Genomic DNA, 16,655 nt, shown 5'->3' on the forward strand with positions numbered 1-16,655 from the left:
CCTCTATCTGAGTCCAGAGGAGCTCCCTCTTGTTTTCCGTCTTCATGGAAACTGGAGCTGAGCCTCACGTCTGATCCCTGGAGATTACCTCTGTGGGCATCCATCTGTTTTCCTCCTCTTCCTCGCTACTCTGCTCACCTGTGTCTCAGTCTTTGTAGCCAAACTAAGTCTGGTGCTGTTTTTACCAGAAGTTTCTCTCTAAAGTAGAACGTTTGATAGAACTGTTACAGATCAAGGCATAAATCAACAGTTTTTCTCTCGTCACCAATGGATTCTTTAGGGTCTTAATGAACGTTTCTGTCTTGTTTCAAAGGTGATATCACACAGAAGGGATACGAGAAGAAACGGACCAAACTCCTGGCTCCATTTCTGTTCAACACTCCAGGTAAGAACAAGAAGAAGTGAACTCTCAACGTTATCTGTTCTTCGTTTTTCCATTTCCATATGATCAAGACACAAACACATCTATAGAAGTGCAGACCATGAACCTGATATATTCTAAAATCAGTCTCACTAGAGTGTTTATGTTAACTGGATCAATACTCACTACTGCCCCCCAGTGGTGAAGTCTCCTCTGTATCTGGGATAATATGGAGTGATTATTGTGCAAACAAAAATCACAGTTTTGACATCAACATTTTCTAAATTGTAATCAAAATGTGAAGAATAAAGCTTCATAATTTTCAAATAAAAATATTGATTTCATAAAATATTTTTGCGCTCGTAGCACAAATGTTTTTAGATTCGTTGTGCCTCATCTCACTTTCGTCCTATCTTTTTTTGTGTTCAAAACTCTGAGTTTAGCTATAGCCAATCACAGACGAGAGGGTTCATGCGGATTGGTCTAGATTCTATCCAATCAAATGTCTCTGCCTCGCATTGACGGTACTTTGAGGCAGATTTCAGCTGGAATTCTGCAGTTTTCAATCATTCTGGCCCGTTTCTCTTTGAGCAGAACTCAAAAGGAGCAACACAGCTGCGAAAAAAAAAATAATTATTTTTAAAATGATAAAAAAAATGTCTTTCTTCTGCCAAAAAGGGAACATTGAGGGTGAAAGAGCCTGTTCGACATTTGAGCCTCTAGGAGAGACCATAGATAAATATGTCGATTTGATTGGATAAATCTTGACCAATCAGCAGACTGGACGATGACACAAACAATCACATGAGACAGGAACTTATGAACCCAAAATCAAAGAGGGTGAAAGTGAGATGAGGCACAACATTTGTGCTGCAATCACAAAAATGTGTTTAAAAAAAGTTTATAAATGCAAAAATATGATTTAAGGTTAAAAAAAGCTTGAAAACAAACAAAAAGTTTGCATGCGCAAAAACATTTTTTAACATTAAAACATTTTTGCAAACGAGAAATATTTTTTTGAAAACAAAAAATGTTTGCAAATGAAAGAAAACAAAGGAAAGCAAAAAAAAGTGTGTGAACAAAAAAAATTGAAATCCAAAAACTTTTCAACTGCAACTCTGCACTGCAGAATTATTGATTACATCAAACTTTTGAGTTATTTCATTTACGTTTTTTTTTTAATTATTACTTTTTAGCATTTTTTTATACATGAAATGAGTGGTGCGTCAAACTGTTTAAAAAAATTAATATATCATTGCAATTTGGGACCCTCCACGAGATGGCAACCTAGGCGGCCGCCTATGTCCTGGGCCGGCCCGGATGTTATCAATAAAGTAGTCCTGACGACATGAGAAGTCGATTGTTTTAATCAGCTTCTCGTGTCTAAGAGAGTCTAGCTTGTTTTCTCATGTTTCTCATCCATCATTCATCCTGAGTGAAATCTCTTCTGTTTGTTTGACAGCAGCTCCGCCCCTTCAAAATGACGTGCCCCCCGCCGCTCCCGCCCCCTCCAGCCACGCCCCTCCACCTGCCAGCTCCTCTCGGTACCGCGAGCGGCGCTCTCGCCGGACGCATCGGAATGGAGGAACCAGAGATGACCGGTACCGATCAGGTCAGCAGCAGATCCTGCTTTAAGAGCGTTCATGTGAGAACGTTAGCCACATTAGCATGAGCGACTTCAGGAGGCCGACAGTCAGACATACTGCTGCTGGAAAAGCTTTTAATTTCTACTTTTTATTTTACACCGATAGACTGAGATCTGGACCGAGTGAGTGTGACATCACCTGACAATTCATAGACTATTTTTTTGCAATATGGAGGCTGTTGGAACCAGATGATATCATTAAGCATGGAGTTGGTCTGAGTCAGCCATTGACTGTACGTGAGAACTGGACTGAGTTTTATTGAGGCATTTGATTGGCCAGTTTGTTTATTTCTCTATTGAAGACTGTGGGATTTTGGCTTCTTGGATCCAGCATGTACTTCCTGTTTGGAACTCCAGGGGGGAGGGGTCACTCAGTCCAGTTCTTAATTACAGTCAATGGGTTTTCCTGGACTAAGGTCTTCTGTGCAAATGTTTCATGGTATTTTATTCAAATCAGAAATAAGTAACTAAATCATAAACTAGGGCTGGGCAATAAAACGATAACAATATTTATTGTGACAGAACTTTTTCTTTGATAGGAAGTGAAGTGAGTATATCATGACAGACTTTTATTTTGAAGGGTCAAAAAAACGTTTTCTCCTCTTTGGCGAGTAAAAGTTAAAGGGTTAGTCACCACATGGTGAGGAAATGCTTGCATCTAATTAGCTGTTCATGAGCTCTTCGTTGGTGGATTTCTTTTCTGAGGTAAGCCCATGTGACGCGACAAGCCCCACCCCCAGGGTCACTTCACTTGTGTAGCGTCTAGTTTGGCTGATGAGACAGCTGAACCCGCTGTGATTTTAAACTGAATTCTGTCAGAACTGGAGGACAAAAATGCTTCACTTAAAGCAGCAACAGACAAATGAGCAAAAAGTGTTGATTTAGAGACAGCGATGTTGTAATGCTATGGCGCTAATTATGATGCTAATGCTAACGAGCTGCACCGGTTTAAGTTGATTTATTCTGGAATAATATTCCTGCCTTTTTATTATTCATAATTTGTTAAAAAGTTACAGTTTTAAAGTTTTAAAATTTGACATTCTGCTTGCTTTTGGACTATTTTAGCGTTTGCTAAGATTTTTCTGGTTATTTTGTAGTTAAGCTAATATTTCAGCAACATGCTAGCTGTTTTGGCTAATTATTATTTTTTTTAGGCTAATTTGACATTTAGCCAATATTTTAGCTGGCTTTCAACTTCAGCATCTCCAGCTATTAGCACTAGCATCTTTTGCGGCCAAATTCAGCTTACAGCATTCTCACTAGCATTATCACAGGTAATGTTATATATCATAATTATGTTAAAAAGTTACAGTTTTAAAGTTTTAAAAATGTAGTTTTAGTGTTCAATAAATGTTTATCCTGTTCTGCCTGTTACCTAAGGTGTGTTTTGAATTGTGGCCCCTCTGTGCGATTGAGTTAGACACTCCTCCCATAGACGGTTTTGTTGTTGTTGTTTGTTTACCACCGACTGCAGCCGTTACACAACCTGCTGTCGCCTCGGTTTCCAACAGTCTGTACACATTACAGGAGAATCAAAAGCTCTTAAAAGCTCTTTCTGGTCAGTTTTGATGGGAGCTAAAATAAAAGCAGAGAAACACACAAAGGCCTCTGTACACGGCGGTGTGCTCGTCGCCATGGAAACAGTCCTCCTCCTCCTCCCAGGCGTGTGTGTGGGGAGTCGTGCTCTCGTGACGCCGCCGTGTGAGGAAGGATGATTCGGCTCAAAGCAATCTGTTCAGCAGCACGCCACTTATGTAATAATGGCTGCTGCTGAAATGAGGATTTATTTAGATCTGTTGGTGTTAAAAAATGTTTGTTTTCACTAAAATAATTGATGGCGTTTTCCCCTCTACCTATGCTGAATCTGTTTCTGCTAAAATGAGGCTGTTTGGTGTTTCTGTGTTCGGTGTCATCGAGTGTGACTGTGTTTAATGCTGTGTGTGTAGGCATGTGAGTGGGCAATGTAAAGCTTTGTTCTCTCTTTATGGTTATATTTAAAAAAAACTTCCACTTCTGAATTCATTTAAATTCTTAATTTATCAAAATTTGAATCAAACATTATTAGATTTGTCCCTTTCTGCACACCGTACATCAGCTCATCATTTCATTTTATGTTTTGCTTCCAATCAATCAATCAATCAATCAATCAATCAATTATCTTCTGAACTAAGATAAACTAGTTCTAATGTTGTCTTTCTAGTAGTCTACACCTAAATGATTCCTCGCTGCAGCATCCTGGACTGTAAGGACTTTAACCCTTTAACGCCAGTGACGCTTAAACACAAAATCTTTAACTTTTCAATCATTAACACAATAATTCCAGCAGATTCTGCTCACGCCACCTTTCCTCTTCAGAATCTACTGGAATTATCGCCTTAAGAATTCAAAAATTAAAGTAAATTAAAGTACATAAACACTGGAGCTCTGGCGTTAAAAGGTTAATGTATTCACAATTTTTATTTTTTACTTTAGGTTTAAGCTGAAATTTCATCCCTTCCACTCTCAAAAATCACCAAAATGTGCACATATGAAGAGAAAATCCATTTTTGATTTAGTGAACACAAAAGGACACCACAGCAGGAGAAACCATAAAGAAACTAAATCTCACCTTTTTACCTGCTGCAAATTGGAACTCCTTCTCTAGATTTCCATCTATCGCCTCCTAACTCCTCGAGGGTCATCCTGCAGCTACTTGGGATAAATGTTGGATGCAGAAATTTTAGATTTTTTACTGTGTTAATGTAGCAAGATCACATTTTTTGGTGAAAATGTAATTGATAAATCATTGGCTCTAACTGAACAAATCAATATATCACTTTAAATGAACACATATCCAAAAGATCTTCTAAGAGTTACACACACTCGGTCGTCATCTGCAGGCGGCTAAAACATCAAGTGGTTGCTATGGAGATAAAACCAACAGAAAAGACGCAACTTTAGTCTAAAACTTTTTCGTTTCAAATCCTAAATATCTTGAAGTTCTAAATTTGTCTGTTATTAAAACATCATGTCAATAAAGTTGTTTTAAATGAGGTCCAACAAACACTGCTGCTCTCTTCTTCCATGCAGATATTCACTCGGAGGCGGTTCAAGCCGCCCTGGCTCAGCATAAAGAGGAGAAGATGGCTCTTCCCATGCCCACAAAGCGCCGCTCCACCTACGTGCCGTCCCCCATTGACACTCGCACCCCCCCAGGTCAGACCGTGAAACCCCGCCTCTGTGCCGGCGCTCCTCAGGACAGTCTTCACGCTCTTCTGTCTCCGTTCAGACTCCTCGTCGGCGTCCGAGGACGAGTCGGCGGTGCGGAGGCAGTCCTCGGTGGTCGCTCCCTCGTCTCAGGTCAGTCCCAACCTACAGAGCCCCGAATCTTGGTTGAACCGCTCCGCCCTGGGCTCCTCCACCTCCTCCTCGGCCTCCTCCACGCTGTCCCACGGAGAGGCCAAGCCGCAGCCTCAGAGCCAGGCGCAGCCGCAGTACAAGCCGCAGTACCAGCCTCTGTACCAGCCGCAGTACCAGGAGCCGAGCCGCGCCGCCGCCGCCGCCGTGACCGGCATGATGGCCCAGAGCCGAATCGGTGAGTTTGGGAAGCAGTCATGTGACGTATGTCCTGGTCTTATGCTTTGGTTACAGTTTATGGCACCGTCACCGTGAGCTGGAACCAAATCAGATGGATTGGTTTAACTAGAGACTAGGGCTGACACGATTAATCGACTAGACGACTAATTTAATAGTCGATTAGTCATTACTATTGTATGGAGACAAAGTGCAATTAAATTGAAAGTTATAATGGCATTCTGCTAGTTTTTTGGACTATTTTGGCATTTATTAAGGTTATTTTGGAGTTTAGCTAATATTTTAGCAGCATAATAGCCATTTTGGCTAATTTTTCAGTTTTTGTGGCTAATTTAGAGTTAAGATAATATTTCATCTACATGCTAGCTATTTTGGCTAATTTTGGATTTTTTTTTCATTTTTTTTAGCCTAATATTTGGCATTTAGCTAATATTTTAGCTGGCTATCAGCATTTTCAGCTATTAGCTTTAGTGATTTCTGCTACCAACTTCAGCAATTTTAGCTATCAATTTAAGCATCTTCAGCTATCGTCACTAGCATCCTCTTTTATATTTAAATATTTATTATTCTAAATATATACTTTTAATGTTTGTTCTAAAACACATTGACTTTTTTCTTCAAAATCGTACAGTTTTATTCTTGTAAAGTTTTGACTTTATTTTCATTTAATTATTTACTTGTATCTTTTTTGTGGTGACAGTAATACCAGTAATACCATGAAAATGACTGTATTCCTTTGCTAAAACTTTCCTTTTTGAACACTTTAATACATCATAGAAAACACAGTTATTTGGAGTGAGCAGAGGATTCTGGGCCTTTTAGGTCTGGAGTTCCACGTCTAAGAAATAAACAGGTCAGATTAGCCTGGATTTTTATTTATTTTAATTAAAAAAACATGTTGATCAGTTTGTTGAAATTTTTCATTGTTGTTGTTTTTACAAAATTAACCCCTAAAATGTTCATTCTATGTTGTAAAAACAGTTTGTTAAACATTTTGGGGGTTTCCACAGTGAAATGGAATTTTCTGTTTTTACATGATTTTATGTCTGTTGTGTGAATACAACATGGAAAAATGTCAAAATAAAGGTACAGTCACTTAGGAGAGGTTGTGCTGGTTAAAATAATTCCACATAAGCAGCAGGTCGTCTCTCAAATTGAAAATACAGAAGTAAATTAAAAAGTAGACAAAAACAGTTTTAAGCCCTTAAAGGGTTAAAAATAAACGTTCTAAATGCACAATTTTGTGTGTGATTTCATATTATGATTATTTGCAGATAACAACTGGCTGGCGAATACTGTAACAAAAAAAAAATTAATCGCAATTCATTTTTTCCAGGTTTGCCATTAATTTGTAGATTTTATTTTATTTTTTTTCAGTAAAAGTAAAGCATTGATGACTTCAGATGCGTCTAACACAGTTACATGGAGTGTTTTTGTTTTCAGTACACGGTGGTGAAGCTCTTTTTCCCTGCAGCCCCCTCTGAGAACAGCGCCCCCCCTCCAGATGTGACCGCCGTGGCCCCTCCAGTCAGAGGCCCTCGAGTGGACCTGCCGTCCAAAACCGTGGCCCGCGGGATGAACCAGGGCGCGAACCGCTCCAGCATGATGGAGACGGCAGACGGTAAAGACCTCGACGTCCTCACTAGCGTGTCTCTGCGTTCAGCGCTCATTCTGATCAGAGTCTTTCATTAATCGGAATCTGTTGTTTTCTTCTCGACTCTTCTCACCTGCTGGTAGCGAGAGGTAATTTACAGAGTAAGGAAACCTTTTCATCTAAACTGTGCACACAGCCCCGTGTTTGACCTGCTCTGCACTTCCTGCTGCTCTGATGGGCGATGATCAAAGGAAGTGTAGAACGGCGTCCGTGCACAAATCCTCGTGTGTGAACCCAAACCAAGAAAAAAAACCTTCATCCCGATTCCCACTGTTATCCCAGTGTTGATGACACCCACCTGCTGCTGCTTTTCATTCCAAAACCACATTAAAAACATCAAAACGCAGTTTCTAAAATGGAATGAAGAGCAGCAGGTCTTGAGATGGTGAGAAGATGAATCAGGTCGTGGCGCTCCTCCGACATCTTCCTGTCTGATCCTGCCTTCACTCTTTCCCACAGGAGTCCCTGTCAGCAGCAGAGTGTCCACCAAGATCCAGCAGCTGCTCAACACTCTGAAGAGGCCCAAGAAACCGCCGCTCAGCGAGTTCTTCACCGACGACTCCGAGGAGATCGTGGAAGGTACACGGCCCCCACGAACACCTCCTTCGTTTCATGGTTTGGTTTCTCCAGACAAAAGAGTTCAGCTCTCAGTAAATCATTGATGTTAAACGTGTCCCACGTTCTTCCTGGTGTTCTTTTAATCATAATGATGCTGTTTTTAACCAAAATCTCAAAACATGACTTCCCATGATCCATCTGTTTCTATGCTATCCCACTAGCTTACAGCCCCTCCCAACCCAAACCTAACATTACAGTTACAACAAAAATGAGGAGTAATGTCCGACTGACGTCTAATGGCGTTTAAAGCTACAAATGACTAGAAAAGCTACATTAGCTGCAATAATGCTAGTGTGAACGCTTTTTGGTGAATTAAAGATGCTGAAAGTTTTTGCTGAAAATGGTGACGCAATTTACTTTAAGGGATTTACGGAAAATCCAGAATGTTAAAGACTGGAAATTTCATTAAGAAGTTGATCTAAATTCCTTAAAATTTTGTTGTAAAATTGCTTTAAAATTCCTAATACATGTCAACTTTGCAAAAAAATATTTAGTGTGTTGCTTAAATACTAGCTAAATTTCAAAATAGCCTAAAACTCCTCAGTAAACTAAATTAGCCAAAATGTTAGCCTGTTGCTAAAATAGAAGATACATTCTAAATTAGCCTAAAAAAACTTTAGTAGATAAAAAATTAGCCAAAAACATTAGCTTATTGCTAAAATAGCTTTGCTGTATCGAGCTAGCGAGCTCCACTGTTGGGAACTAGGGAGCTCCACTTTATCAAGCTAGCGAGCTTCGCTTTAGCCAGCTAGCGGGCTTTGCTGTATCAAGCTAGCGAGCTCCACCGTCCACTGGGCGGCTGGCTAGCATAGCGAGCCTACCCACTGAGTCCCCACTTCAGCTAATGTGGACAAACCCATTTGGGGCCCACTTGGCTCTGCTGCCTGGGTCTAAACAGATGGATGATGGGAAGTCATGGCGAGCTCACTCTGCCAGTCATTTTTTCTTAATCTTTCCTTCTAATCTGCTGTTTCTCCAATTAAGTTCCACAGCTAGACCCCAACACTCCCAAACCGGAGGGCCGGCAGATCATACCCGTGAAGGGGGAGCCTCTGGGGGTGGTCAGCAACTGGCCCCCGGCCTTACAGGCAGCTTTGGCTCGTTGGGGGGCCACTCAGGGGAAGAGCCCCGCCCTCACAGCTCTGGACATCACGGGAAAGCCGCTCTACACTCTGACTTATGGTGAGACTCGCTGTTAAAGCGCTAAATGTGCGAAGCTAAGAAAAGCTGTTGGTTCTCCAAAGATGGAGGGAAGAGCCAAACGTGTGAACTCTGGCATTAGATCGTCTTGGCAGCAGGACGGTGTGTTCCCTCCTTCTCACCCCACCTTCTGTCTGACAGGGAAACTCTGGAGTCGCAGCGTGAAACTGGCGTACACGCTCCTCAACAAGCTGGGAGCCAAGAACGAGCAGATCCTCAAACCCGGAGACAGGGTGGGGGCACACTCACATTTACTTAGCTTAGTGTCCCACGATAAAGACACGGTCAGTTTTAACTAGAGCCTGATTTCATCTGCAGTTTTTACACAACTTTCTAAATGTGTATTTTAGAATTAAATGTTTCAAATATGGTGCAATAGAATCAATTGGTCTGATTTTAAATTCAGAAGAATCGATCTGAGGTTTATAGAACGACTGAAAGGGGGCGCAGGTGTTTGGGCTGTAAAGGGGGCGCAGGTGTGTCTTACGGCTCCCTGAGGCTCATATGACCTCAGTGGACGTCATGAAGGTAGAGCATCAGTGTATGTAGAAGAAGGAGAGTGAAGTCATACGGGTTACCTGTCAAGCGGCTATGGAGAGAAATAAGTATCACCTCGATTTGTGCGTGTGTAAAACTTGATTTGTAACTCATACAATATATTTTTTGCATAAGTCCAAAATTAGAAAATATATAATTTAAACACGCACAACTTAAAATAACAACAGATTGAAACTAATTAAACTTACAAGTTATGAAAAATTACACACAATTCGCTTGTGAGACTCTTCAGGTCCCAGAGATTCATCCCTAAGTGATGCGTTTAAATGCTGTTAGAATGCTGGGTCATTGGAGTTTTCCTATCAGCTGTTTTGAACTTAGATTGTGAATATCTGGTGAAACTTGACATGTTCTCACTTTCTTAAACAAATATGACCAATAATTAATATAACAAAGTCTAAATATGTGATTTTAAAACACACAATTAGACGGTTCGGTGAGCTGCGAGAAACCAGAGCACGACCTCCACCTTCTATACAGTCAATGCACGGAGTTCTGGTCGGCAAACGCAGCGATCACAGGCAGCAGCGCGAGGCTGTTCTAAACACCCGCAGAGCGGTGAGACATGACCCGCTCCGATCTACAGGTCCGGTATCCCGTGACTGTGACCAGTGCTCGGGAAAGAGCCCCGTGTCGGAGGCGTGTCAGGGGGAGGGGCTCCAGAGAGCGAGCGATCGGTTCTGGAAAGTATTTTTATTTTTAAATGTTTTAAAAATATTTGTTTAGACCTTCTTATATCAACTATTGGGCATATCTGTATAAGAAAGTGGAAAAAAAATCTGGTTTTACCAGATATTATTCACAATCTAGTTTCAAAACAGCCGATAAGAAAACTCTGATGACCCAGCATTCTAGTAGTATTTAAACGCATCACTTATGGAAGAATTCTGTAGACGTGTGAAGAGTCTCAACACAGAACCGAGGGTTTTTGCGTGTGTAACAAGGGATTCGTACGTAATTTTTTAAAGATTTGAGTGTAGTTTTTAGCCATTGTTATATTAATACGTGAATGTGTAAATTGAATTATTTTTAAAGAATTAACACGTTAAAACAGTGGTGCTGTTACGCTGTGGCGACCCCGAAAGGGATAGGCCGAAAGTGAACTACTACGTTAATATGCATTGATGCAAATTTATTGAAGAAACAGTCGTTTGCTTTAACTCGGTTCAGGCTTCCACGTTCAAACATTTCCTCAGGTGTTATCCCGCTCATACCATGGTCACTTACAAAAGAAATAAATATTAAATCGTTTTTTAGTACTTTATTCTTATTATTTTTGTGGCTTAGATCACTTTTTCACAAAAAGCAATTATTTTATCTATGGTCCAGTGCCATATTAAATTTTACCTGGTAAAACATTGCGATTAATCATGATTAATCCCAACACAAAAGTGCGATTAATCAGATTTTTTTTGTAATCGATTGACAGCAGTAATTAAAAATAGATGTTATAAATGTATAGTTTCATGTGTGATTTCATAGTATGATAATTCGCAGATAATAAAAGGCCGGTAAATACTGAGACTAAAAAAGAATTCTAGCAATTAATTGCGGTTAATTTTTTCCAAGTTTGCGATTAATTCGTTAATTTTTTTTAATCCATTCCCGGCCCTATTTTTTTTATTTTGTTTTTTATTTTTTTTTATTTATTGTATCAGTTCCAAAATCAACACTTGCACACACAAATCGGGCTGATACTTATTTCTCTCCATATAAGGTGACCTAAAGGTGACCGGCTCCTTACGAATGCTGCACCCATTGCGTGTGCACGTGATGCATAACTGACCGTATGACGATCACACAAACTACTCTCTTGATTGTCTAACTTTCTAATGTCTAACAGAACAAAAGTCACTTATCACATGAACAGCACTTTATCCACATGATTTGGGAGGTCTAAAACATCAAAAATTCTCACTTACTTCACCGTTACACGTTGGATGTGTTTACTACAACCCGTCGCCCGCAGCACGCCCTTTGAAAAAATGTGAATGAACATTTCACTGAGCGGTTTACAACCTGCGTGTCTGTACAGGTTTGACCGTTTCCCCTGCATACAGTCTGTCTTCACCCTTGGCGCTTTTTTAACAAAACTCTTCTTAAAAACTATTTCAACAAACTTCTTTCAAACACAGGGAGACTTGAAGCTTTCTTTACCTGATAGTCATGCATTCTGGCAGGTTGCATTGGTGTACCCCAACAGCGACCCCGGGATGTTCTGGGTGGCGTTCTACGGCTGCCTCCTGGCTGAGGTCATACCTGTACCCATTGAGGTTCCTCTGTCCCGCAAGGTTGGAGAAACAGAAACCCGTGTTAGAAATGTTCTGTTTGTGGATCTTGTTCATGTGCGTGACGTTTTCAGGATGCAGGTATCAGCCAGGTGGGCTTCCTGCTCGGAAGCTGTGGCGTCGGTCTGGCGTTAACCAGTGAGATCTGCTTGAAAGGTCTACCCAAGACCCCCACCGGGGAAATCCTGCAGTTCAAAGGTGCACAAGCTCCATCCTACAGGACACAGGTCTACTTCAAGATGGAACCCTGTAGATCAGGGGGTCAAAGTCACTCACACCAGGAGACAAAACCCAAAATACCCCTTAGGTCGCGGGCCGGACAGGATAAACATTTACTAAACACTCTAAAACTATATTTTTAAAACTTTAAAAACTTAACTTTTAACATAATTATGAATTAGCCAAAATAGCTAACATGTAGATGAAAAATTAGCTAAACTCCAAAACAGCCCAAAAAACTGAAAAAAGTCTAAATTAGCCAAAACGGCTAGCATGTAAATATTAGCCTAACTCCAAAAATAGCCTAAAAAGCAATTTAAAAAAGACTAAATTAGCCAAAGCAGCTAGCATGTAGCTGCAATATTAGCTAAACTCCAAAATAGCCTAAAAAACTGAAAAAAGCCTAAATTAGCTAAAACAGTAAAAAATTAGCCTAACTCCAAAACATCCTAAAAAACCTTTTAATAAGCCCAATTTAGCCAAAGCAGCATGTAGCAGAAATATTAGCTAAACTCCAACTAAATCTTAGTAAATGCCTAAATAGTCCAAAAAGCTGCAGAATGACAATTTGTAAAACTTTAAAATCATAACTTTTTAACATAATTATGAATAACAAAAAGGCAGGAATATTATTCCAGAATTAATCAACTTAAACCTTAAATAATTTTCAGTATTTTGCTTTTGTTAAAAATCTATTTTGTCAAAATGATACAAGTTAGAAATAAATACGAGATAACATTGGGTCATTAATAACAATGAAATAGAATTACCTGGAGGGCCGGATTCGGCCCCCGGGATTTTTTTTGTTTTCTTTATTTTTTTCTTGCTCAAAGCCCCGCCCCCATGTAAAATTAGGATCACATCAGCAGCAAAAACTTGAAAACAGGAAAAATGAAAAAAGGAAAAGTTGTAAGTACAAAAAAATATCATTTTTAATTGGTAACAGTTTTAGCTTTTTTTAAAATTCAAGTTTATTTTTTTTTCTTGAATTTTCAATTTATCTTTTAAGCTTTCAATATTATTTTTCAAATCTTCAATTTTATTTTTTCACATTTTCAATATGTATTTTTGAGTTTCAAACTGTTTTCAAATTTTAATTTTATTTTTCAATTTACAATCTGTTTATTCCCTTAAAGCTGACCCTCATTTGACCCCGTAGTTACAGACTTCCTGTCTTACAATAAGCGGTGACTCCTGTTTCTGATGCGGTCAGGCTGGCCTCGACTGAAGTGGGTGATCACAGACTCCAAATACCTGACCAAGCCGTCCAGAGACTGGCAGCCGCACATCCCCACGGCCAACACCGACCCTGCGTACATCGAGGTAACAGCTACAGCTAAGACGCCGAACCTCTTTCGTGATGTGACACAACAGTGTGGTGTGATGTTTTTGTAGTATAAAGCGAGTAAGGACGGCACGGTGGTGGGCGTGGCCGTGTCCAAAGTGGCCATGCTGACTCACTGCCAAGCGCTCACTCAGGCCTGTAACTACTGTGAAGGTGAGTGGATCTCCTGTCCTCGCTCAGGCTCGTCAGCAATCATCAGTAACACGCAGGTGATTGTATTCATCTCTGTGTCTAAGGGGAAACTTTAGTGAACGTCCTGGACTTCAAAAAGGATATGGGCTTATGGCACGGCGTTCTGTCGGTGAGTGTTCATGACCGATACTTCAGCATCTACAGCAGGAACGCCGGACAAAGACATAAGAGGAGACAGACTACTACAATATATCACAGTATATTCCATTTATATGGAAATACATTGAAATACTCCAACTAATACAGTTCTCTTATATGAGATATATTGTGATATATTGCTCTATGTTCTTAAATATGCTATATAATATACTATATACAGTATATATATATAAATCAGGTTGACCGTCCTTATATTGCAATATATTAAAACTATGTGGGTAAATGACTGACATATTGAGATATATTTCTTAATGTTTTCCAGTATATTGTGATATGTTTTGGTTTTGTAAGGATGACGCCTTTTACCTTGAGAACTGCCTCAATCCTTAGTGGCTGAAATACAACAAAGTACTTGAAAATATTCCACAGAGAGTTTTATCTTCTGCTGCTGTAGTCCATCTACATCAAGGGTCCCCAAACTGCGGCCCGCGGGCCGGATCAGGCACCTTTGGGCCGGCCCCCCTATCAGAAAGGCCGATCCAGACCCACGTAGAACGAGACTTTTAATTCCACCCTTCTGCGGTCTGAACTCTGACAGAGAGGACAGACTTGGAATCACCATCTTCAGTACGTTTTTTAGACGTTCATAACTCTTCAGCTCTTTCAACTATTAAAATATTCAGCTCTTTTTATTCTAGCTTGTTCCACTGTTTTAGCAGTTACTGAGGATTTATGGGCTGATTTGGAGTTCAGCTGATATTTCAGCTACATGCTAGCTGTTTTGGCTAATTAAGGTTTTTTTGTTTGTTTTTTAGGCTTATTTGGTGCTTAGCTAATATTTTAGCATTATGTTAGCTGTTTTGGGTAAATTAGACATTTTACTTTTTTTTTGGCTAATTTGGCATTTAACTAACATATCAGCCATGTGTTAGCTGTTTTGGCTAGTTTAGAATTCTTTTAAGTTTTTAACGCTAATTTGGCCTTTCGCTAATATTTTAGCTAGCTATCAGCTTCAGTGTTTTCAGCTATCAGCTTCAACGTTTTTAGTTATCAATTTCCGCATCTTCAGCTATTAGCACTAGCATCTGAGTTTCTGCTGTCTTTCCATCAGCTGGAACGAGTCTTTTTCAGTTTTCCATTTTTCAATTTTCTCTTTTTCTGACCATTCTCTGTTAACCCTATAGATGGTCGAGGGTGAAAATCCCAGTAGATCAGTAGTTTCTGAAACACTCAGACTAACAACCAAACCCACATTCAAAGTCACTTCAATCCCTTTTCTTCTCCATTCTGATGCTAGTTTAAGATCATCTTGACTTCAGCTTTGTCCCAATTCTCACCCTAATCCCTCACTACCAAAACAATATGTATTATCCTGGATTTTAAAATCAATTCAGACACCATGCTCACTGCTTTACTTTTGTTTATCTAAACGCATATGACGTCATCGATTTGAAAATCTAACAAAAACAAACTTTTATTTCACGTCTATTTGTGACTCTACTGTGTTCTGGTGATGAAAATGTGGATTTTTCATTTAAAAATTACATTTAAGCATATATATATTTATATATATATATTTTAAAAAAAGGTTCGACCGCAATGCATTGTGGTCTAATGCAGTGAGCACTGATGCAAGCTAGTATTTCGCTAAGACCTCTGGGAAATTTCTAGTACACTCGATTTTTGAATGGTAGATCCGGACAGCACTATATAGTGAGTAGTGAAGGAAATTGGACATAGCACACGTCTACGTGCACAAATGCAAATAAACGCTCGTTAAGTTTGGGTTAACGAGCGTTTGGACAGGTGTGACTGATAAAGTGACCAGTGACTTTAGTTTAAGTTAAAGAGGACAAGAAGATAGCAGATGTCAGAGATGATTTTCTTTTCATTTTTGAACTTTCAATCTATGTATTTTTTGATGAAGGGTTTGCTGTTAAGAGCAGGATGTGCCTCTAAAAGATTAAACTTAAACCACAAATGTACTTCATTACTTTAAAGTAAAATTATGAGGAATTTATATTCTTCCTGAAATAAACAAAACAAATCACTCATTTCATTTGAATTTTTTAGTGTCACATGACGAACTAAAGTGATCATTTGAGCTGTTAATAATCTTCTTCCAGGCTGTCATGAACCGGATCCACACCATCAGCGTTCCTTATGCGGTGATGAAAGCCTGTCCTCTCTCCTGGGTCCAGAGGGTCCACATCCATAAAGGTAACAGATCACCTGAAGCACCTGTGTGGTTAAAACCAACAAACATGGTTGTTTCTGTGGCTGAGCAGCTCGGATCGCTCTGGTGAAATGTCGTGACCTGCACTGGGCCATGATGGCTCATCGGGAGCAGAGGGACATCAGCCTGGCGTCGTTACGGATGCTCATCGTTGCTGATGGTTCAAATCCCTGTGAGTGTTCCTGACTCCAGATTTATTCACATCAACTTTAACTATTCTAAATGTTCGTTCCTGTCCTTCTGCAGGGTCCGTCTCCTCCTGCGACGCCTTCCTAAATGTCTTTCAGTCTCACGGGCTGAAGCCGGAGGTCATTTGCCCCTGTGCCACGTCCCCAGAGGCCATGACAGTCGCCATCCGCAGGTATCCCATCATTCCAGATTCATGGAGAGTTTTATTGTTTATGAGACTCAAAACAAAAATGAGGATCACCAGTAAAACGCTGCAACAGACTGACAGCCGGTCCAGGACGTAATAACAGCAGCTGGGATAGGCTCCAGCAACCATGTGACCCCAAAAGATTCAACGGATTCAGAGGATGGATGATGGATGATGGATGGATGGATGGAGGGATGGATGATGGATGGATGGATGATGGATGGATGATGGATGAACAGATGGATGGATGGATGGATGGATGGATGATAGATGATGGATGGATTAATGGAT

The 16,655-nt window shown here is 40.1% G+C and overlaps 1 protein-coding gene across 2 annotated transcripts in view; it reads left to right on the plus strand.

Moving 5' to 3' along the window:
• dip2bb (disco-interacting protein 2 homolog Bb) overlaps positions 1 to 16,655 on the plus strand; it is a 64,003-nt gene that overhangs the window by 16,783 nt on the left and 30,565 nt on the right. For both annotated transcript variants that reach the window (XM_024269392.2, XM_024269394.2), the window contains exons 2-17: positions 314 to 385; positions 1,824 to 1,973; positions 5,076 to 5,201; positions 5,275 to 5,580; positions 7,054 to 7,200; positions 7,693 to 7,812; positions 8,836 to 9,033; positions 9,193 to 9,284; positions 11,790 to 11,900; positions 11,972 to 12,095; positions 13,330 to 13,439; positions 13,512 to 13,614; positions 13,698 to 13,762; positions 15,879 to 15,972; positions 16,041 to 16,160; positions 16,235 to 16,349. In XM_024269392.2, coding sequence (XP_024125160.1) covers positions 314 to 385; positions 1,824 to 1,973; positions 5,076 to 5,201; positions 5,275 to 5,580; positions 7,054 to 7,200; positions 7,693 to 7,812; positions 8,836 to 9,033; positions 9,193 to 9,284; positions 11,790 to 11,900; positions 11,972 to 12,095; positions 13,330 to 13,439; positions 13,512 to 13,614; positions 13,698 to 13,762; positions 15,879 to 15,972; positions 16,041 to 16,160; positions 16,235 to 16,349 — 2,053 coding nt within the window. The remainder of the gene's footprint in view (positions 1 to 313; positions 386 to 1,823; positions 1,974 to 5,075; positions 5,202 to 5,274; positions 5,581 to 7,053; positions 7,201 to 7,692; positions 7,813 to 8,835; positions 9,034 to 9,192; positions 9,285 to 11,789; positions 11,901 to 11,971; positions 12,096 to 13,329; positions 13,440 to 13,511; positions 13,615 to 13,697; positions 13,763 to 15,878; positions 15,973 to 16,040; positions 16,161 to 16,234; positions 16,350 to 16,655) is intronic.

This window comes from Oryzias melastigma, linkage group LG5 (assembly GCF_002922805.2).
Source record: "Oryzias melastigma strain HK-1 linkage group LG5, ASM292280v2, whole genome shotgun sequence".
NCBI classification, from domain to species: domain Eukaryota; kingdom Metazoa; phylum Chordata; class Actinopteri; order Beloniformes; family Adrianichthyidae; genus Oryzias; species Oryzias melastigma.